This window comes from Acomys russatus, chromosome 32, assembly GCF_903995435.1.
Source record: "Acomys russatus chromosome 32, mAcoRus1.1, whole genome shotgun sequence".
Taxonomy (NCBI): Eukaryota; Metazoa; Chordata; class Mammalia; order Rodentia; family Muridae; genus Acomys; species Acomys russatus.
This window is the reverse complement of record NC_067168.1, coordinates 48,008,304-48,026,351: the sequence shown is the minus strand read 5'-3', so window position 1 is coordinate 48,026,351 and position 18,048 is coordinate 48,008,304. Positions and strand designations below refer to the sequence as shown.

General features: G+C 45.4%; 1 protein-coding gene across 1 annotated transcript in view; it reads right to left on the bottom strand.

The window, feature by feature from the left end:
• Positions 1-14,976, bottom strand: part of Topaz1 (testis and ovary specific TOPAZ 1) — a 58,855-nt gene extending 43,879 nt beyond the window's left edge. Inside the window, exons 1-4 of the mRNA XM_051140278.1 lie at positions 14,754-14,976; positions 11,809-14,203; positions 3,308-3,372; positions 2,403-2,527 (exon numbers count right to left, since the gene is read on the bottom strand). Of these exons, the coding sequence (XP_050996235.1) occupies positions 2,403-2,527; positions 3,308-3,372; positions 11,809-14,203; positions 14,754-14,976 (2,808 nt within the window). The remainder of the gene's footprint in view (positions 1-2,402; positions 2,528-3,307; positions 3,373-11,808; positions 14,204-14,753) is intronic.
• Positions 14,977-18,048: the final 3,072 nt, after the last annotated feature.

Below are 18,048 nucleotides of genomic sequence, written 5' to 3'. Positions count from 1 at the left end.
CTCTTGAGGTGTATTGCTGACCCCAAGCTGGTCCTGGGAAGCTCCAAACACCCCAAACCCATTACATCATACAGATAATGCACGCCAATCCGTTAGGTGCATATCAGTTTAAACTTAACATTCAACAATGGCAATATGCACTGTCTGTCAGGCTGTGAGCAAGTACTTCATGCACCTTTTCCTTTCCTGGAGCACTCCCAGGACTCATGCTCCCTCTTCACTTAGAAGTTACTAGTCACTGCTCTCGGAGCTGGACTTTCACAAGCATTACACAAAATGGGCAAAAATTCATGTCTTTCTGGGGTTTATCCTAGCAGGAGGGGAAAAGACTAAGAGTAAATACATTTATTTTGTCAAGTATACATAATCTCAAACTCTAAGCCTAAAACACAATGAAGCTTGAGGGTTTGTGAGTGCCAAAACAATGCTCCAATATTTTGGGAACATTTCAGAGTTTAAATTTCTTATTATACAAACATTCCAAGGCTTTACTTGGTGGTGTAATCCCAGGGGTTAATTAGACTGACAAGCCTGAGGTGAGCTGAACTACAAAGACACTATTTCAAAACAAAACCCACCCAAAATTATAATATAAAAACTCTGAACTCTGAAATGCTTCTGGACTCAGGCACTTCGAAGCGGGACGCACCACCTGCAGTGCACACTATGTCATGATCACAAGGAGAACACTGAAATGTTAGGTTGTCGCTGAGAACATCAGTGTGACTAGCCTGAAGGAGAGGGGAGCAGCGGCCATGCTGCTCTAGAGAAGCATTGTCGAGGCTGACACGACTTCATGGGCAAGGCCTTGGGGCAGAAAAAAGCCTGGAATGTCTCAAGATAAAGCTGGCTAGAGTGGAATAGCAAGGGAAACCAGAGGTGATGGCAGGAGGAGGGAGGACACTGGAAGCTTCTGAAGAGTTGAGGCGGGAGAAATAACGACACAAGGAAACCTATGTTGTACTGAGAACACTTTGTAAGCGGGCAGGGTTAGCAATAGGTTTGTGACGAGGCAACTGTGACCATTTGCACAATATACAATATGGACCTGTGTGTTCTTGACGGGTGGTAGGAAGCAGTTTACAGACACCACGTGAAGGTGAACCTTACAGTCTGAATATGAGGTGAGGATGAGAGTAAAGAAAGCTAAGGTTCTGGGACCGAGTAAGAGTCATTAACACGGATGGAGGTTATGACGCAAGCCGGTGTGTGGTGGTCAAAGTATGTATAATGGAGAGGCTTTGTTTTGTTTTGTTTTTGTGTTTAAGCTGTGCTAAGTTTTAAATGTCTAACTGGGCATCCAGGTGAGCAAGCAGGTAACGAGACAGAGGTCTGTAGTTCAGAGAAGTCTAGGCTACTCGAAATGTGAGGGACAATGCAAGAGAGCAAATCTAGGCAGAAAAAGAACAGATTCTGGCTTGGATTCTGGGTTACTCTAATGTGCAGAGGTCAGGCAAACTGTGGTAGCAGATGAAAGCAGAGTAAACCAGGCAAATACACTCATTCTGGAAGCCAAGTGAAAAAAGTTTCAAAGAAAGTAGGAGATGCAGCTGAAGACATCAGGTTCATCAGCAGTGAGGCCTCACTGGAGAGCCATGGAGGAGCTGGGGTTCCAGGAGGCTGAGGTGGGACGTCTAATAGACTGCTGGGGAACCCACAATGTTCTTTTCCTTGTACCTCTGCTCCTTGGTGAAGCTGGAAACAGTTATTAGCTGTGCAGAAGAGTGAAGAGCAACTCAAGTGGGAAGAGTTTGAAACAGTTGCTTAGGAATCAATTACATGATGCAAAGGGCCAGACAATCACCAACATCCAGGCAGAACTTTCCTCTGTGTTGCAGGGCTGGGAATGGACTGAGGGCCTTACAAATGCTAGGCTAACCCTGCCATCGAGCTTCAGCCCAGCCCTGGGCAGAAACTTTCAACACAAAGTCTGATATTAAAGATTTCCCCTTTCAGGTATAGGGAGTATGTTCCAATATCATGTGAAGCTTATCTACAATTCCTGTGTTGTCTACATCTGTGGACACATAACTGGTGTTGACATCCATGACCATAGGAAGTATCATAGTCAAAAATTTCAGGGAAGATCAGATAGTATTCAGTACTGAGACAGAAGAATGCGATCACTTTATTTTAAAAGTCTTACGTGCGTTTATGTAACTCGGAGATGAAGCAGCACACTGCTTTTCTCAGGAGCTCCTGCTTCTGCTGTGCTCACACAGCGCCACGGCCCCACCACGCAGTGCGAAGCCCGGTGCCTGTCTCCCTGTGCACAGCACCACGGCCCCGCCACGCAGTGAGAAGCCCTGTGCCTGTCTTCCCACAGCACTGCTGACATGGCTTCTGCACTCCTACTGCCCAAGCCCAGGACACAGGCAAACGCAGGGAGGCTTCTCTGGTACCTTTGCCTCTGAGTCTGGAGCTCTTGCTTGTTCGCTGAGACCTCCTGGGCTCTCACTTACAGCAGTCTCCTTAGTGGCCTCCAAGGAAATAGTTGCCCTCTGAGAATCATGCTGCGGATCCTTTGCTGAAGAGAAACAACATTCAACCACAAAAACTTTAAACAAAATAACCAAAGATTATTCCATAAAATCCAGAATTCAGAAGTGCTCAAGTTCTAACATGACAAACACCAAGTTAGAGCGTCAGCAAATTACGTAATCCCTACTCACTAGCAACGTGACTGCCCTGTACAGCATAAAAAGAATTGAGCCGGGCGGTAATGGCCTTTAATCCCAGCACTCAGGAGGCAGAGGCAGGTGGATCGCTGTGAGTTCGAGGCCAGCCTGGTCTACAAAGTGAGTCTAAGACAGCCAAGGCTACACAGAGAAACCCTGTCTCACCCCTTCCCCCCCAAATAATTGAGAGTGTGGTACTTAAAAACCTTCCTATGACCCAGCCACTAAAAGATATTTTTGCTGGTGTATGCCTTTAATATTAGCACTTGGGAGGCAGAAGCAGGCTGAGTTCTGTGAGTTTTAGGCTGTTATTTATAACTTTTAGTGACCAGTTTAAGATATGATAAAGTAAAACATATTCATTCAATTTCAAAGTAAGTCTGGAAGACTACAGAGGTCAACACTCTATCTTTTGTGGAGAATGAATAACAAGTTATACTTGAATAATCAAAATGGAAAGTATCTCGAAATACGACTTGCCACCTCATCAGTTAAAATGGAAGGCGGCTGAAAACTCTGTGGCCTTTGGTCAGCAGATGCTGGGCAAAAAGCTTCCCACTCTAGTGAATGGGCCTGAATAGAGACATACACGTTATTTCAATACTGAATAGTCAAATATCAAGTTTTACCTGCTGACAAGGAAGGACAGATATGCAGCCTCAGCACTCCAGGGTCCAGCAAGGCAGCTTCTTTACTGTAAAGCAAACAGAGCTCAAACACTGTCCGACTGCAGCAGAGCTGCTCGTCGACAAAGCACTGTGCAGTTCTTGCTTCTAGGCGGAAGCCACAGGCTCCAGCACATCCGCCCTGGGTTCTCACTGGGCGTTTATGCACAAGCTAGAGCGCTACCATCCTGACGGTGTCACTCAGGAAGGACCTGACAAGAGAGCAGGCTCGGGGAACTATGGAGGATCACACCAGGGCATGAGAGAGAGTGTTTGTTTCTCGAGCACTGTATGTGTGCATATCTTGTTCCTAGTGTGAAAACAAGACAGCTTGCCAAACCCTGAGGACTTTAATCACAGCACTTGGGAGGCAGAGGCAGGTGGATCTCCGTGCATCTGAGGCCAGCCTGGTCTACAGAGAGAGTTCAGGACAGCCAGGGCTACAGAGAGAAACCCTGTCTTAAAAAACAAAGCAAAGCAAAGCAAAAACAAAACAAATAAACCAAAACCAAATCCAAAAACCAACCAACCAAACAAAAACAAAAGATTTTAAGATTCATTCTTTTTCTTTTTGTCTGTTTGTTGCTATTTCTAAGTGAAACTTGTAGTCTGAGGTAAGGTTGTGGAGGTCAGGGATAGACCACTCTGGGTTCCAGTTTGTTTTGACATTTACTGTTTTTGTGACAAAGCACTAGACTTTTCATCTAATCACACCAACAAGTAAGAGTAACATTTGTTTGAAAGGTCACGGCAAGGCTGCGAGGCCTAACTGATACACATCCAATAGGCTCAACAGATGGAAGCCACTTATGGGAGACACGCAAATACATGTGGATAAACACTGCTTCATTTTAACTTAACACACAAGGACACACACACATACACTAAACATCATTTTCTCCTCCAATACAACAGTTGTCAAAAAAGAAATAGACCCATCAAGTGCCTTAAAAGTGATGCCAAGTAACTTAGGCTCTGCCTCCTGTTGGCTGGAAACCAGTGACTGATCTGAACAGCCAGTGGCACATTGATTTCTAGTTCAGAATACATTAATGATGAACATATAAAAGGCTGATGTCTAGGTGACTCAAGTGGCATAATGTAACGCAAACACTGCACAAAGGAGCTGTGCTTGCTTTTCTTTTAACATTATTTGTATTTGCGTCTGTGCACAGGCCTGTCCTGTGTGTGCAGGTGGCGGCAGAAGCCAGAAGAGGACATCTGCTACCTTGAACTAGAGCCCCAGATGGCTGTGAGCTGGTGGATGTGGGTGCTGGGAACCAATGCGGTGCTAGGAACTAACCTGGATCCTCTGAAGAGCAAGCAGGGCTATTAATGGCCATCTCTACAGCCCACAGACCTTTATTTTCCACGGTGGTCCCACATAGAGTCCTCCTAGAAGTTTCTATCCATCCATCCATCAGCTCTAGACTCTACTTTGTTCCTTATGGATTTAAGTCCAAGTAGTAAATATCGCAGGAGCTGACTCCCTACTCAGAATCAGCAGTGCCTCTATCTTACAGAACTCAGATTTTCATGTCTAACTTTTCAATCTCAACACCACAGTGTGCACTCATTAGACGTTGCTTCCCAGCATTCTTGAGCATTAGCTCATCTTAGAAAAGACTCTGTCTCCATTTACACATACACATCAATGTAGGTTGTTCAGAAATAGTCTGCAATATTCTCATACAGAAACTGAAAAATCAGTATTTGGTATGTATTTGTATGTGTGTGCATGTACCTGTGCACACACAGGTAAAGGTAGAGGGGGATGTCAGGTACAGTGGTCTTACCAGATACACACACACACACACACTCATTCTCTCTCTGCTTTATTCTCTTGAAAGAGGGTCTCTCACTCAATCTGGAGGTCACTGTTTTTCTGCTATGTTGGCTGTCTAGCAAGTCCCAGAGATCCTCCTGTCTCCACCACCTGTGCAGTGACTACAGGTGCCTGATCCTCCTGTCTCCACCACCTGTGCAGAGACTACAGGTACCTGATCCTCCTGTCTCCACCACCTGTGCAGTGACTACAGGTGCCTGATCCTCCTGTCTCCACCACCTGTGCAGAGACTACAGGTGCCTGATCCTCCTGTCTCCACCACCTGTGCAGAGACTACAGGTGCCTGATCCTCCTGTCTCCACCACCTGTGCAGTGACCAAAGATGCCTGATCCTCCTGTCTCCACCACCTGTGCAGAGACTACAGGTGCATGTTCCTCCTGTCTCCACCACCTGTGCAGTGACCAAAGGTGCCTGATCCTCCTGTCTCCACCACCTGTGCTGTGACTACAGGTGCCTGATCCTCCTGTCTCCACCACCTGTGCAGTGACTACAGGTGCCTGATCCTCCTGTCTCCACCACCTGTGCAGAGACTACAGGTGCCTGATCCTCCTGTCTCCACCACCTGTGCAGTGACCAAAGGTGCCTGATCCTCCTGTCTCCACCACCTGTGCTGTGACTACAGGTGCCTGATCCTCCTGTCTCCACCACCTGTGCAGTGACCAAAGATGCCTGATCCTCCTGTCTCCACCACCTGTGCAGAGACTACAGGTGCATGTTCCTCCTGTCTCCACCACCTGTGCAGTGACCAAAGGTGCCTGATCCTCCTGTCTCCACCACCTGTGCTGTGACTACAGGTGCCTGATCCTCCTGTCTCCACCACCTGTGCAGTGACTACAGGTGCCTGATCCTCCTGTCTCCACCACCTGTGCAGAGACTACAGGTGCCTGATCCTCCTGTCTCCACCACCTGTGCTGTGACTACAGGTGCCTGATCCTCCTGTCTCCACCACCTGTGCAGTGACTACAGGTGCCTGATCCTCCTGTCTCCACCACCTGTGCAGAGACTACAGGTGCCTGATCCTCCTGTCTCCACCACCTGTGCAGAGACTACAGGTATCTGATCCTCCTGTCTCCACCACCTGTGCAGTGACTACAGGTGCCTGATCCTCCTGTCTCCACCACCTGTGCAGAGACTACAGGTGCCTGATCCTCCTGTCTCCACCACCTGTGCTGTGACTACAGGTGCCTGATCCTCCTGTCTCCACCACCTGTGCTCTGACTACAGGTGCCTGATCCTCCTGTCTCCACCACCTGTGCTGTGACTACAGGTGCCTGATCCTCCTGTCTCCACCACCTGTGCAAAGACTACAGGTGCCTGATCCTCCTGTCTCCACCACCTGTGCAGAGACTACAGGTGCCTGATCCTCCTGTCTCCACCACCTGTGCAGAGACTACAGGTGCTATTTCCCATCTTTCTCCATGTAGATGCCAGGGATCCCAGTGCAGGTCCTCATGCCTGTACAGCAAGTGCTCTTACCCACTAAGCCACCTTCCCATACGCCTAAAACAGACACCTTAAGTTCCTTCTTCTTTTCCCTTACTATATGAGGTACTGGGTTTGTAAAGACACTAAAACATGGATATTTCCTACTCTCAAGAAGCCCAGTGGTAAAATGGCAGAAAGAGAAAATGAACAAAACTGTCACAAAGCACTGTCAAGCGGAGGTAGCACAAGTGCTCCACAAATATGCAGGCTCCCTGGCTGTCTGCTCTCAGAAACTAAGGAAAAGCTTTCATACTTTACCAGTCATGCTCACATCTACCTTTCCCTGTGTGTAAACAAATCCCTCTTCTCCTTCAAAGCCCAAAACAATCCAGAATTAAGGCTCAATGGTTTTGCTTTTTCAGGATGCCTTTCCTCCTTCTCTTCTGAATTCCTGTTTCTGTTACTCAGTATTCAAAGCTTCATTTCAGCCACTTTTAACCCCCTCCATCCCCAGCAATACAGCAATCCCTCCAAACGTCAGTCTTAAAATCCCATCTTAGGCCACTATTAAACAGTTAGCATATAATAAATGTCCTAGTACAGACTAACCACCTTGTATTGTTACAAATATCCTCAAATCATTTCTAATTACTTTCAAGCATATTCAAAAGTTTTAACAATTTTAACCGTTATACATTTGCAAACTCTCAGGGCAGGCTTTGGTGAATTCACTCTCATACGCTGCTAATGCTTTGGAGTTTAATATGGACATTCCTCACTGTGGAGACCGTTGCAAGAGATTTGATCCCACTGTGATCCCTGAGATTGTGAACTGCAAAAACCTGTCTTTTGTTTGGTGCAGTTGAGCCCTAACAAACACCTTTAACCCAAGAGCTTTCTGTACTTTCTGATTTAAAAGGTTAACCCTACGTCAAGAGGTGGAGCAAGAAACCAGCTGACAGGGATTAAAGAGCAGGTGGGACTTTGAGTTGAGGGTTTAAGACAGCGTGTAGAGGTAGAAGGGGCTTTGGCACTTTCAGCTCTTGGGCTTTACTACTGGAATTTTAGCTTTAGCTCTTCAAATTTTAGCTCGTTGACTCTTAGCTCTCCAGCTCTTGAGCCCCTCGGCTCCTTGGCCTTTGCTGTTCTTGTTGATGTTGTTTTGGGGGGCAGTGCTTGGGCTAGCAAGCCTTTAGCCTTCAGTTTTTTGACCTTTTCCTCCTGGGCTGTCAGCTGAGCTAGTGAGCCTTTTGGGCCTGTTCTATCGGGATGTGAGCTGAGTAGGAAGGTCAGCTGGTGCTTTCTCTGCCTCTCTGAGCTAGCAAGTTTTCACCACACCATCTGGGTCCTGAGTCTTTATTGGTAAAATAGGACATTTGGGATTTTCATTTAAAACATCAGGAGACTGCCGAAAGTAAGAACCCTACCACAGTATAAACACCCAGCCAGGTCTAAGAGTACCAACACCCCAATAATCAGAACACCCAGCCAGGTCTGAGAGTACCAACACCCCAATAATCAGACCAGCCCTGGCCTCACTTTCACCAGTAAGAGGCAGTTTAGAGTTTGACTCTCCTAGCAGGAAAAAGAAGTATATGAATTAGTAACTGAAAGGAAGAAGGGACAGATCTGAACTGTGCAGTCACATTTTACGCACTGTTTAGTTCTAGACTTCAACCTTTTGTGCAACAACTGGCAGATCCTCTGGCTATGGCGGCTTCTCTTTCTCTTTTTAGGGTTAGTTTAGCACTGTAGATGAATGGAAAACACATTCAGTGCAGAACAAAAACATTCTAGTTTATTTAATAACTAAAATTTTAGAAGCAGATATAGAAGGCAAAGAGCTGAAAAAGTATAACAGGTGTGCTCTTTATCTGAAGACAAATTAAGCCCAAAGAAATTAGAAAAATTACCTGAGGAAAGTGAGAGGCTGAGGTATGCTTCAGTGGTAGGTACTTGCTTAGCACATGCTCACCCTCACACAACATGCAAATCAAACATACAAAAGAAAATGTCCTGTACTTTAGGTACAATGTTTATCTCTATCTTCCAGACATCAAAGGTCTTTGTTATTTTACGTGTATGGGTGCTTTGCCTACATGTATGTCTGTATACTGTGTGTGTGCCTGGCAAACAAAAAGACGGTGTTGGACGTCCCAGAACTGGAACTACAGACGGTGAGTGATATGACTGCTGGGAATCAAACCTGGGTCCTCTGGGAAATAAGCCAACACTCTTAACTGCTAAGCCATCTCTGTAGCCCCAAGATGTCCTTTTTTTTTTTTTTTTTTAAAAAACAGGGTTTCTCTGTGTAGCCTTGGCTGTCCTGTATACCATTTATAGACCAGGCTAGCCTCAAACTCACAGAGATCTGTCTACTTCTGCCCCCCCAAAGTGCTGGGATTACAGGCGTGCACTACTACACCCAGCTAAGATGTTATGTAGAGGAACATGTCTGTCTGGAAAGAGATCACATCCACAGATCTTCTTGGTCTGTGGAATCTGGCTGGAATACAAACATGCCTTTAATCCAGGAGACAGAGGCAAACAGATCTGAGTTTAAGGCCAGCCTGGTATAGAATAACTATTAGGTAAAGAAAAGCATAGGTCCAGGTATGATGGTACAGGGCTTTTATCCCAAACAAAGGTAAAGTTAGTTTGCACAAAGAAGCACTCACATTTGAAAATGATGTCTAATTGAGTGGCAGAAAAGGTGACGAATCAGAGAAGATTTGACAGAATGGGGTAAGCACAACTCTCACCAGAAGAGAGGAAAGGGAAGTTACTTAAGAGGCAGTTTTACAGAGAGAGGAGGCAGTTTTACCAGGACAGTAATAGAGAGATGGGTTGCAGAGAGAGAACTCAGGTGAAGAGGGAATGAGTCAGAAAATGAAGATTAAAGCAGATTGCTGAGTTAGTCTGAGGCCAAGCAGAGCAATTCCGGGCCGAGAGAAGCCAGATTAAATAAATCAGCTGGGAGAAGAGTGTGAGCCAGAACAGCTGAGTTGAACCAGCCAGCCCAGAGCTCAGAAAGAACAACAAAGGGTGAGCTTATTAAGCAGTACACTTCAGAGGCTAAAACATTCTAGGCCTGGGTTAGATTGTATGGAGGCTAGAAGCTTCCAGGACTAGGCCTAGGTTAGCAGAAGGAGACAACCTCCATGACAACAATTGAGCCAGGAAAATAAAATTACTTTTACAATGTTATTCTTAAATGTAGGATTTGTTTTAATTTTCCTTTGCATTCTTGAAATGAGTCATGGAACAGCGGGTTTTCAAAAGGCCCTCAGTAACTACCTCTTACTTGTTACAGGCCCACTATGAAGTGTCACCTGAAAGAGTGCTTCCCTGGGCCACAGGTGGGTCTAAGTGTTGATGCGTAAACAGGCAGTGAGGGTTGACCTAACCAATGGGCTAGTCTGTCGATGGCCTCAGGGTAACTGGGAGGTGGTGGAAAGTTTGGAAGTGGATCTTGGCTGGGGGAGGAAGGTCACCAGGGTGTGTGCCCTTGGGGTCTATATCTTTTGTAGGTGTGCATGTGTGCCGTGTGGGAGGAGTCCAGAAGTCAATGTTGGTGTTTTCTTCAGTGTCTTCTAAAGCTCTCCATCTTACTTTCTGATACAAGATCTCTCACTGAACCTGGAGCTCACCAAGTCAGCTGGATTGGCTGGCCAGTCAACTTGGAGGGTTAATTTGTCTGCACCTCCAGTGCTGCCATTGTAGACATGAACCTCTGCACCGTGTGTGTTTTTGTTTTGTTGTTGGGGTGGCAGTGCCAGGGATCCAAACTCAGGTCCTCACACTTGTATGACAGGCACTTTCCAGACTGAGCCATCTCTCCAGTTCCTCTTAGGTCACTGCCATATCCTTCCTGGCTACACAAGGCAACCCATGTCCTCTCCCACATGCTCCATCACTCCAAGAGTCTGGCCTCCTCAGACTCAAAGCCACAAACCTCTGGAGCCTTCTTTTCTTTTAAACTGTTTCTCTCATGGATTTGTCACAACATCAATAAAGCCAATACAAGCCCTTGCTGCTTACCCAGTGTGATGCTGAAATACTTCCCACTTGTTCTTTGACTCATAGCCCTCACAGTCCTAATGGAATTTTTTTTTTCTCTTTTCTCAGATAAGGTTAAAAATTTACCTACAGAAATCTTAAACAAAGTTACACATATCTTCATTGGCAGTGACAAATTATAAAACCTAAGCCAGGCTATAAAGGTAAAGATCTTAAACACTAGTTTTAGAATTAAGCCAGATCTGGGTTCAAGTACAGTCTCCTTTATTAGTAGTGTAACCTTGGGCAAATGACAGCTTCGTACCATTTTTCTCATCTCTAAAATGGGCATATTAGCAACCCAACTCATCACATGGTAAAGTAGAAACCATTGAGTTTGCTGGTGAGGCACAAGTGCCTAAAGCACCAAGAATACTGGAGGAGTGCAGTGTCCCAGCAGCTGTAAACACTAGAAACATAAGCCATGCACCACTGAATCTTTGTGGAAAGTGTTGTCATGTTTACTTTTTCATCTAGTCATGAAATGTTCTGATATTTAAATAATGCACACCAATACAAACCAGGGCTTAAAGAATTATAGAAATCTGGCCAAATGTGATATTACATAAATTCTGTACCACCAGAACAGGCCTTGCTCCTGAGCACAAAGGTTATTACCAGTCAGAATAAAGGTGCCTCAGGGAAATGGGCACTATCAGGACAATGATGACTTGAAGTGACTGTCTTAAAGCTTAAGTGTAAAACACATTTACATAATTTTTTTTCTGAAAATTAATTTAGCTTCTGAGTCTTATTTCATATAAATTTCAGCATTCCTCTGTTCCTTGAAAGATGATTAAAAAAAATATCTAACGAGGAATCCACAGAAAATGGGCCAATTCCTTAGTAAACTGGCTAAAATGAGTTTATATATATAAACATATATATATATATTTACCATGAACATAAACTCAATAGGCGAAGTCACTTTGTAAATTATTTTGATTTTAGAAGCTAATCTGTTTTATGTTTCAAGAAATAGATATATCTTACTTTAGCATGACACTTCTACGTAGTTTAGCTAAGTATATGCTATATTTAATAAATAACTATTAAATATGGAGTTTTAACACCAAAGAGTGCTTTGAACGCCCAGCAGTCACCTGAACCAAAGGCATTCTTGAACATGCATACCTCAAATCGCCTGGTTCTTTTTTCCCAGGAAGGTGCATGTGCTTAGAGTCTGCTGAAGGGCGCTCTTCAGATACACTGGGCTCCTGGCTTATCTTGGAGACTTCTGAAGCAAGTGTGGTGTCGCCTTCCCTGGAGGTCCCGAAGAGGTCTGGGTCGTCTTGGATCACGTCGATCAAGAGGACGTCGTCTTCATAGGCTTTGAGGACATCTGAAACGTTTTCAGTCACTTTTCTACCACTGGCTTCAGAGGAGACCGGCACAAACGCGTCTTGCTTCTTGGAGCAGAAGGAACTTTGCTCAACACACCCAAGATCACAAGAAAAAGTGTTATTTTCAATTTTAATAGAAATGGACTCATTTGAAATAATACTGCCTGGTTCAGAGATGTGACCACATGCTTTATTATCATAACCGTTCTTTGAAAAGCTTGGAGAAGTACAGGAATCCTTATTGTAGAGGGAGTGAGAAGTAGCCTGCCCTGGAGTTACACTATTATGCATATTCAAAGACTGAGGTCCTGACGTTGTTGCACAGATATTTTCCTTACTCCTGTTTTGCTTTGCCTCTACTCCAGATAAAGTGTCAAGTAGCTCTAGGGGACTGTAGGCTTCTCTCTCAGATGACCTGGCATTTACTACTCTTTTTCCTGTCTTGTTCTTCAATAAAGGTATTTTAAAATTACTCAGCCGTCCTGTGTTTAATATTTTAACCAAGTCTGGAGCCACAAGTGTTTGCTTAGTAATATAAGCTTTTCGATGAATAGTTTTGTTTGCAAAGTTACTTGCTTCCTGGCTCTCTTGGGATGCCACTGTCAAGTTAAGTTTTGATAGATTCCCTCTCTTTTTCTTATTTCCCGTTAAGCCTTGAGTGATATTAGTTAACTGGGTGTCTTCAGCAGCATTGGAAACTGTGTCTGTCCCAGTTCCACTGGGTTCCTCTAAACTTATCTTTTTATCATGGGGTATAGCTTCCTTTATAATCATCAAAGTAGGTTCTACTGAAGAAGCTGAAGACAAACAATTTAAATCAGAATCATGCTTGTCTTGACTTGAGGGCTCCATGGTTCTTTCTGCTAAGGACTGCTGAGACAGTGTGGAGTCAGTGAAGTGAGCTTGGTTCATTCGGTGTCTGACAGAGTCAGGTTGCCTAACATTTTCCAGAGACCCTGGAAGCGAATAATTTAAGTCTGATAAGGTAGTCTTTTTCCAACACTGGGCAGATATTCTAGCGCAAGAATAAAAAGGCCAGATTCTTTTGCCAGTCATTGGTATTATTCTGCGGCAGCTTACCTTTGATTCCTCAGTTTCACTTCTTGACTCTCTCCATGGAGATCTCTTTCCCATATGATGGCTCTTACTAGGTGATTTTATGGAAGAGCTTATCGTCGAGTCAAGATATTCTTCTGGCTCTATACTTTTGCATCCTAAGGACTCTGAAGCATTTTTTATATCCTCTTTCAAACATGATTCAAGAGTTTTCTGAAACACAGCATTTACGTGATGTCTGGGACTTGTTTTAACTACTGTTTCTGGGAGATACAAATGGTCCACTGGAGAGGGTGTCTTATGGTTTATTTTTCTTAAAGCTTTTAGAAAACCTTTTTTAGGCTCTGTTTCTTTCCCTTCCATACCCACTTGATTTTCTTGTAACATCAACTCAGAATTGTTACACACTTTAGGGAAATTAAGATCAATATTTTTTTCGTCTTTTTCAGACTTCATCTTTTTCCTGTGTTTTCTTCCAATGCTACTCTTCTCTAGTGAATATTTGCTTTTTTCACTTTGAAGGCAAGAAATCAGGCTATTGTTTTTATTTTGGTATAAATGACTCTCTTCAAGCAGTACCTTAGTGGCTATTACATTTTCTTCAGTTTTTAAGAGCTCCGTAGTAGTTTTGGTGTCATTCTTCTCTTCAAGGCTCCTAAGGTTTTCTTTCTTTAACTTCGGAGAGTTCTCTGCCATGTGTAAACAGACACCATCAGGTTTACACTCAAAGTTCCTTTCATTATTACAACCCTCGGAACGGTGGAAACTGTAATCATGTGATTCAGAACTGCAATTTTTTTCTACTTCAGGTGATAAGCTGTCAGAATATTTTGGAGTATTCTTGAACAGTTCATCTTGGAATTCAACCGTAATATTTTGTGTTGCCTCACTTTTAGTTTTTTTGAGAGGTGGATTTTTTAATCTTTTACACTTTTTAATTCGAATTTTTCTTTTAATACCTTCTACCGAATCTTCCTTAGCCAAAGACTGTAAAGAAGCCATATTTTGAAATTCACTGCACTCCACTGTTTGTAAGGATTCCGAGCTGGTTAACGATGCCTTTCTTACCAGGTCAGTCCCTGGCTGTGGATCACCACTTGGGGCTTCAATAACTTTTCCTTTCTCTTTGGCTGATGAAAACAAGAAAACATACCAGAAGACATTTTTTTTACACTGGGCAGGGGGGAAAAACCCAATACCAAAGAACTGTTTAGAAATACAAATTGATTTTCATATTAAATCTTTTTTTAAAAAATTAAGCAGGGTTCGTTGCATGGCTCAGGCTGCCGCCTCTGTGGGGTTATGGGCGTGCATTATCTTGGCCAGCTTTAAGATCTAACTAAGAGCTACCAACAAACCTCTACACATTCTAAAACAGCACAAAGTTCCTTATAACGTCATTTTACCCCAGCTCAACCGGATCAACGCCTTCTGCTGGTACTCAGGACGACAGGCTCCTAAATGGGCGAGTCCTTTCCACCTCGCCTTTCCTCATCTGTCATGTGCACTAGTATTTAACCACACAAATATCAGCTAAAGGTTCGTATAAAGATGGCGGCAGCCGAGGTGCAAAGCCTTGGGGAGAGACCGCCCGTTTCCTTGCTATGTCTTCTGGGATGAAGAGGGGGCTACGCAGCCTTAGCCCACCTGTCCCCGGCCCCTCGGCCGCGGATGGCTCACCCGACTTGTCACCTTCGGCCTCTGCTCTCCCAGCAGCCTGGGCCAGCGCCCTCCTCTTCTGCCCGCTCTCCTCCTCCTCCTCGTGGGCCCTGGCCTCCAGGCTGCAGCCTCCCGCCTCGCCCGGCTCTGGCGTCAGCGGAAGGCCTCGCTTCCTCGGGCCTCGGGCCTCGCCTTCGCGCCCGGGAGCCATGGCGGGGCCCGGGGGCGGCGTTGGCGGCCGCATCTGTCCTCCCGGCCGCCCAGGGCCCTGAGACCGCCGCTCTCGCCGCCGCAGGATGCTGCCCGCCCGCCGCCCGGGGCCTGGTCGGCCTGCACACGCCCCCGCGGTACGCTGTGCCCGACTGGACAGGAAGCGGAAGTGGAGCGGCCCCCCCCCCCCCGCCCTGGGCTCGGCTGGGGGCAACCGGCCGGGGGCCTCGCGGTCCGCCCGTCCGCATGCTCCCTGAAGGGCCCGGGCTGCTCCTTTCCTCCAGGCCTGAGCTTGTCTCCCGGCAGCCACCTTTCACACCCTGACAATGGTTAGCGGTGCCCACCATTGCTTTCTTCCTCCAATACCTACCGTCGTGTTCACCCAGAGAGCCCAGAGGCACCCCGGCGGCCAACATACAAGCTACCATTTATATCTCTAAAAGGTTGCCTCTCTATTGTTGGCGGACAGAAACTTCTAGAAGCTCTTATGGATTCCTTGTACACAAGTTTACCAGCTCTACTAGATTCTACTTCCTGTGTTCCTTCCCCTCTCCCTTTGCCATTTCTGTGGCTCTGGCCCTCAACCTTTGACCTGCAGCACCATGCTACTAGACCAGTTGAGCTAAGGTTGTTGCCAGGCCGTGCCTCGCCATTGAAAGAATCCTGGCACTCCCCATCCTGACACTTCACAAACCTTCCTTTGCTTAGATATCAGAATGGACTTTGTTTTGTTTTTGGAGACAGGGTTTCTCTGTGTAGCCTTGGCTGTCCTGGACTTGCTTTGTAGACCAGGCTGGCCTCGAACTCACAGAGATACGTCTGCCTCTAACTCCCAAGTGCTGGGATTAAAGGCGTGCGCCACCACCGCCCCAGAATGGACTTTAAACGGCTCGTGTGTTATTTTTGTGCCAATCTACTGTGGCCCGTTAGTAAATATTTAATCAGTATTTTCTCACTGCTCTTGTGTGAAGAAAGTGTCCTTCAGTGGAAAGTATTGCTGGTCTGGGGTCATTCAGAGATTCGCTGGTCTGACTCAAGTTTTGATTTTAGTGAATTAGAAGTTTTTTATTAAAAAAGACTGGCCAGGACCATAACAGACATCCAACAGTTTCCTCAGCCATCCAAACAAGCGTCTCATACAAAAGCCGAGCTTAGCAGTTAGTCTGTTTAATCTTGTGACCCATTAACTTGTAGGAATAGCTGAGGCAGTGAAATATTTTGCAACAATCATCAATTTAAAAAACAAAACAAAACAAAACAGCCCAACTGCACCTGGAAATTTTCCATCTCAGGCTAGCTGACAGGGGACATTCAAGGTAGGAGCAACCTGGCTTGTACGAGTTAAAACAATTTGTTTTTACACGTCTATCACTGTAAATTTATCCTCCAAACAGTGTTCACCATTACGGAAAACTGCATAGCAGGTGCATTTCCAATTGTCGCTGATGCATTGAGCTTTGTTGCTGTCATCTTAGGACAGTGTTTCACTCTGTAGTCCCAAGTGCTGGAACTTGTCTGAGCCACCACAGGGAATCAGTGGGAGCTTTTTCTTTCCTTTTCCTTTTCCTTTTTAAACAGCTATATGTGTCTTAGGGTTTCCATTGCTGTGAAGAGACACCATGACCGAGGCAACTCTTATAAAGGACAACATTTAGTTGGGGCTGGCTTACAGTTTCAGAGATTTAGTCCATTATTGTCATGGCGGGAAGCATGGCAGAGTGCAGGCAGACATGGCGCTAAAGAGGAATTTGAGAAGTCTGCATCTTGCTCCGTAGGCAGCAAGGAGGAGACTGGATGTTTCACACTGTGGCCTGGCTTGAGCATTTAAGACCTCAAAGCCCTGCCTCCACAGTGATACACTTCCTCCAACAAGGACATGCCTCCTCCAACAGGTCACACCCCCTAACAGAGCCACTTCCTATAGCCAAGCATTTAGACTCATGAATCTGTGGGGGAACGTACCTATTCAAACCCCCACAATAAGTGATAAGTAACAGAAACTCAAAGTAATAGTTTATACACATATACATTCTTTTTAATAGTTTAGTTGATTTTCTATCCTATTGCAAAGAAGTTAATTTCCACTTACACTTAAATTGTTTCCATAATCATTTCAATACTCCTGATCCATAAGTGTTTGTTCTTCATACTGAAGCTGTGAACTACAAGCTATAAAATGTACCTTATAAGAGAAACAGAATCCTTAACACATTTTCACATCTATATGTGAAATGGGCCTTTAAAAGCAGGTTAACACCACACATGGCTCTCACCTAGGCTACACTGGAATTCAGGTTCTTCTTCTTTTTCCAAGATGCTATAGGTGACAGTTTTTTGTTTTTGTTTTTGTTGGTTTTTTTGTTGTCTTGTTTATTTCTTTCCAGTGGCAGGCACGTATCTCTAGTCTTCTGTCCTGGGCCTTGGCGGCTGGGGATACTCAGTGCTATTGGGGTTGGTCTGCTGCTATGTATCCTAATGCTGATTACTGGCCCTCAAGATCTGGTTGCAGTGGAGAGGAGCACATCTTCCTGTACTACAGGCTTTGTTGTGTAAACTTTGCTCCACCTGACTCAAAGTTAATTGGTTAATAAAGTCACTGAAGCCTGTGACTGGGCAGAAGCGAGGTCCTGGGCTTGCAGTGGTCGTGGGACCATGAGGAGGAGAGAGAGGAAGATGTAGCCAGGAGGAGAGGAGGCCTGAGAGAAGGAAGCATAGACCATGAGCACGTGGGGCGGTATAGACCATGAGCACGTGGCCCTGAGGGCTGGCATCCCAGACAGGAGCACTCTAGGCAAGTACGTGGATGTGCAGCTGGGAGACAGCAACATAGCTTCGAGTGTGCTACCTCCCCAGTTACCGTGCTTTAGAGCTGGGTGGAGACGCCCTCTGGAGGGCGAGATCAACTCAGCAACACAATGCTGTGTGCGTTCATTCACAGTGTCCATGTTACCTTTACAGTGGTAGAGCACGGAGGTCGTGTGTCACCACACGGACTGCCTGCCTCCGTGTCACCTGATATTCTAACTCCTACCAAAACTTTCAGCATCCTCCAAGTCATTTCACATTAACGGGAAGACGTGAAAGAGCTATACTTACAATCACAAAA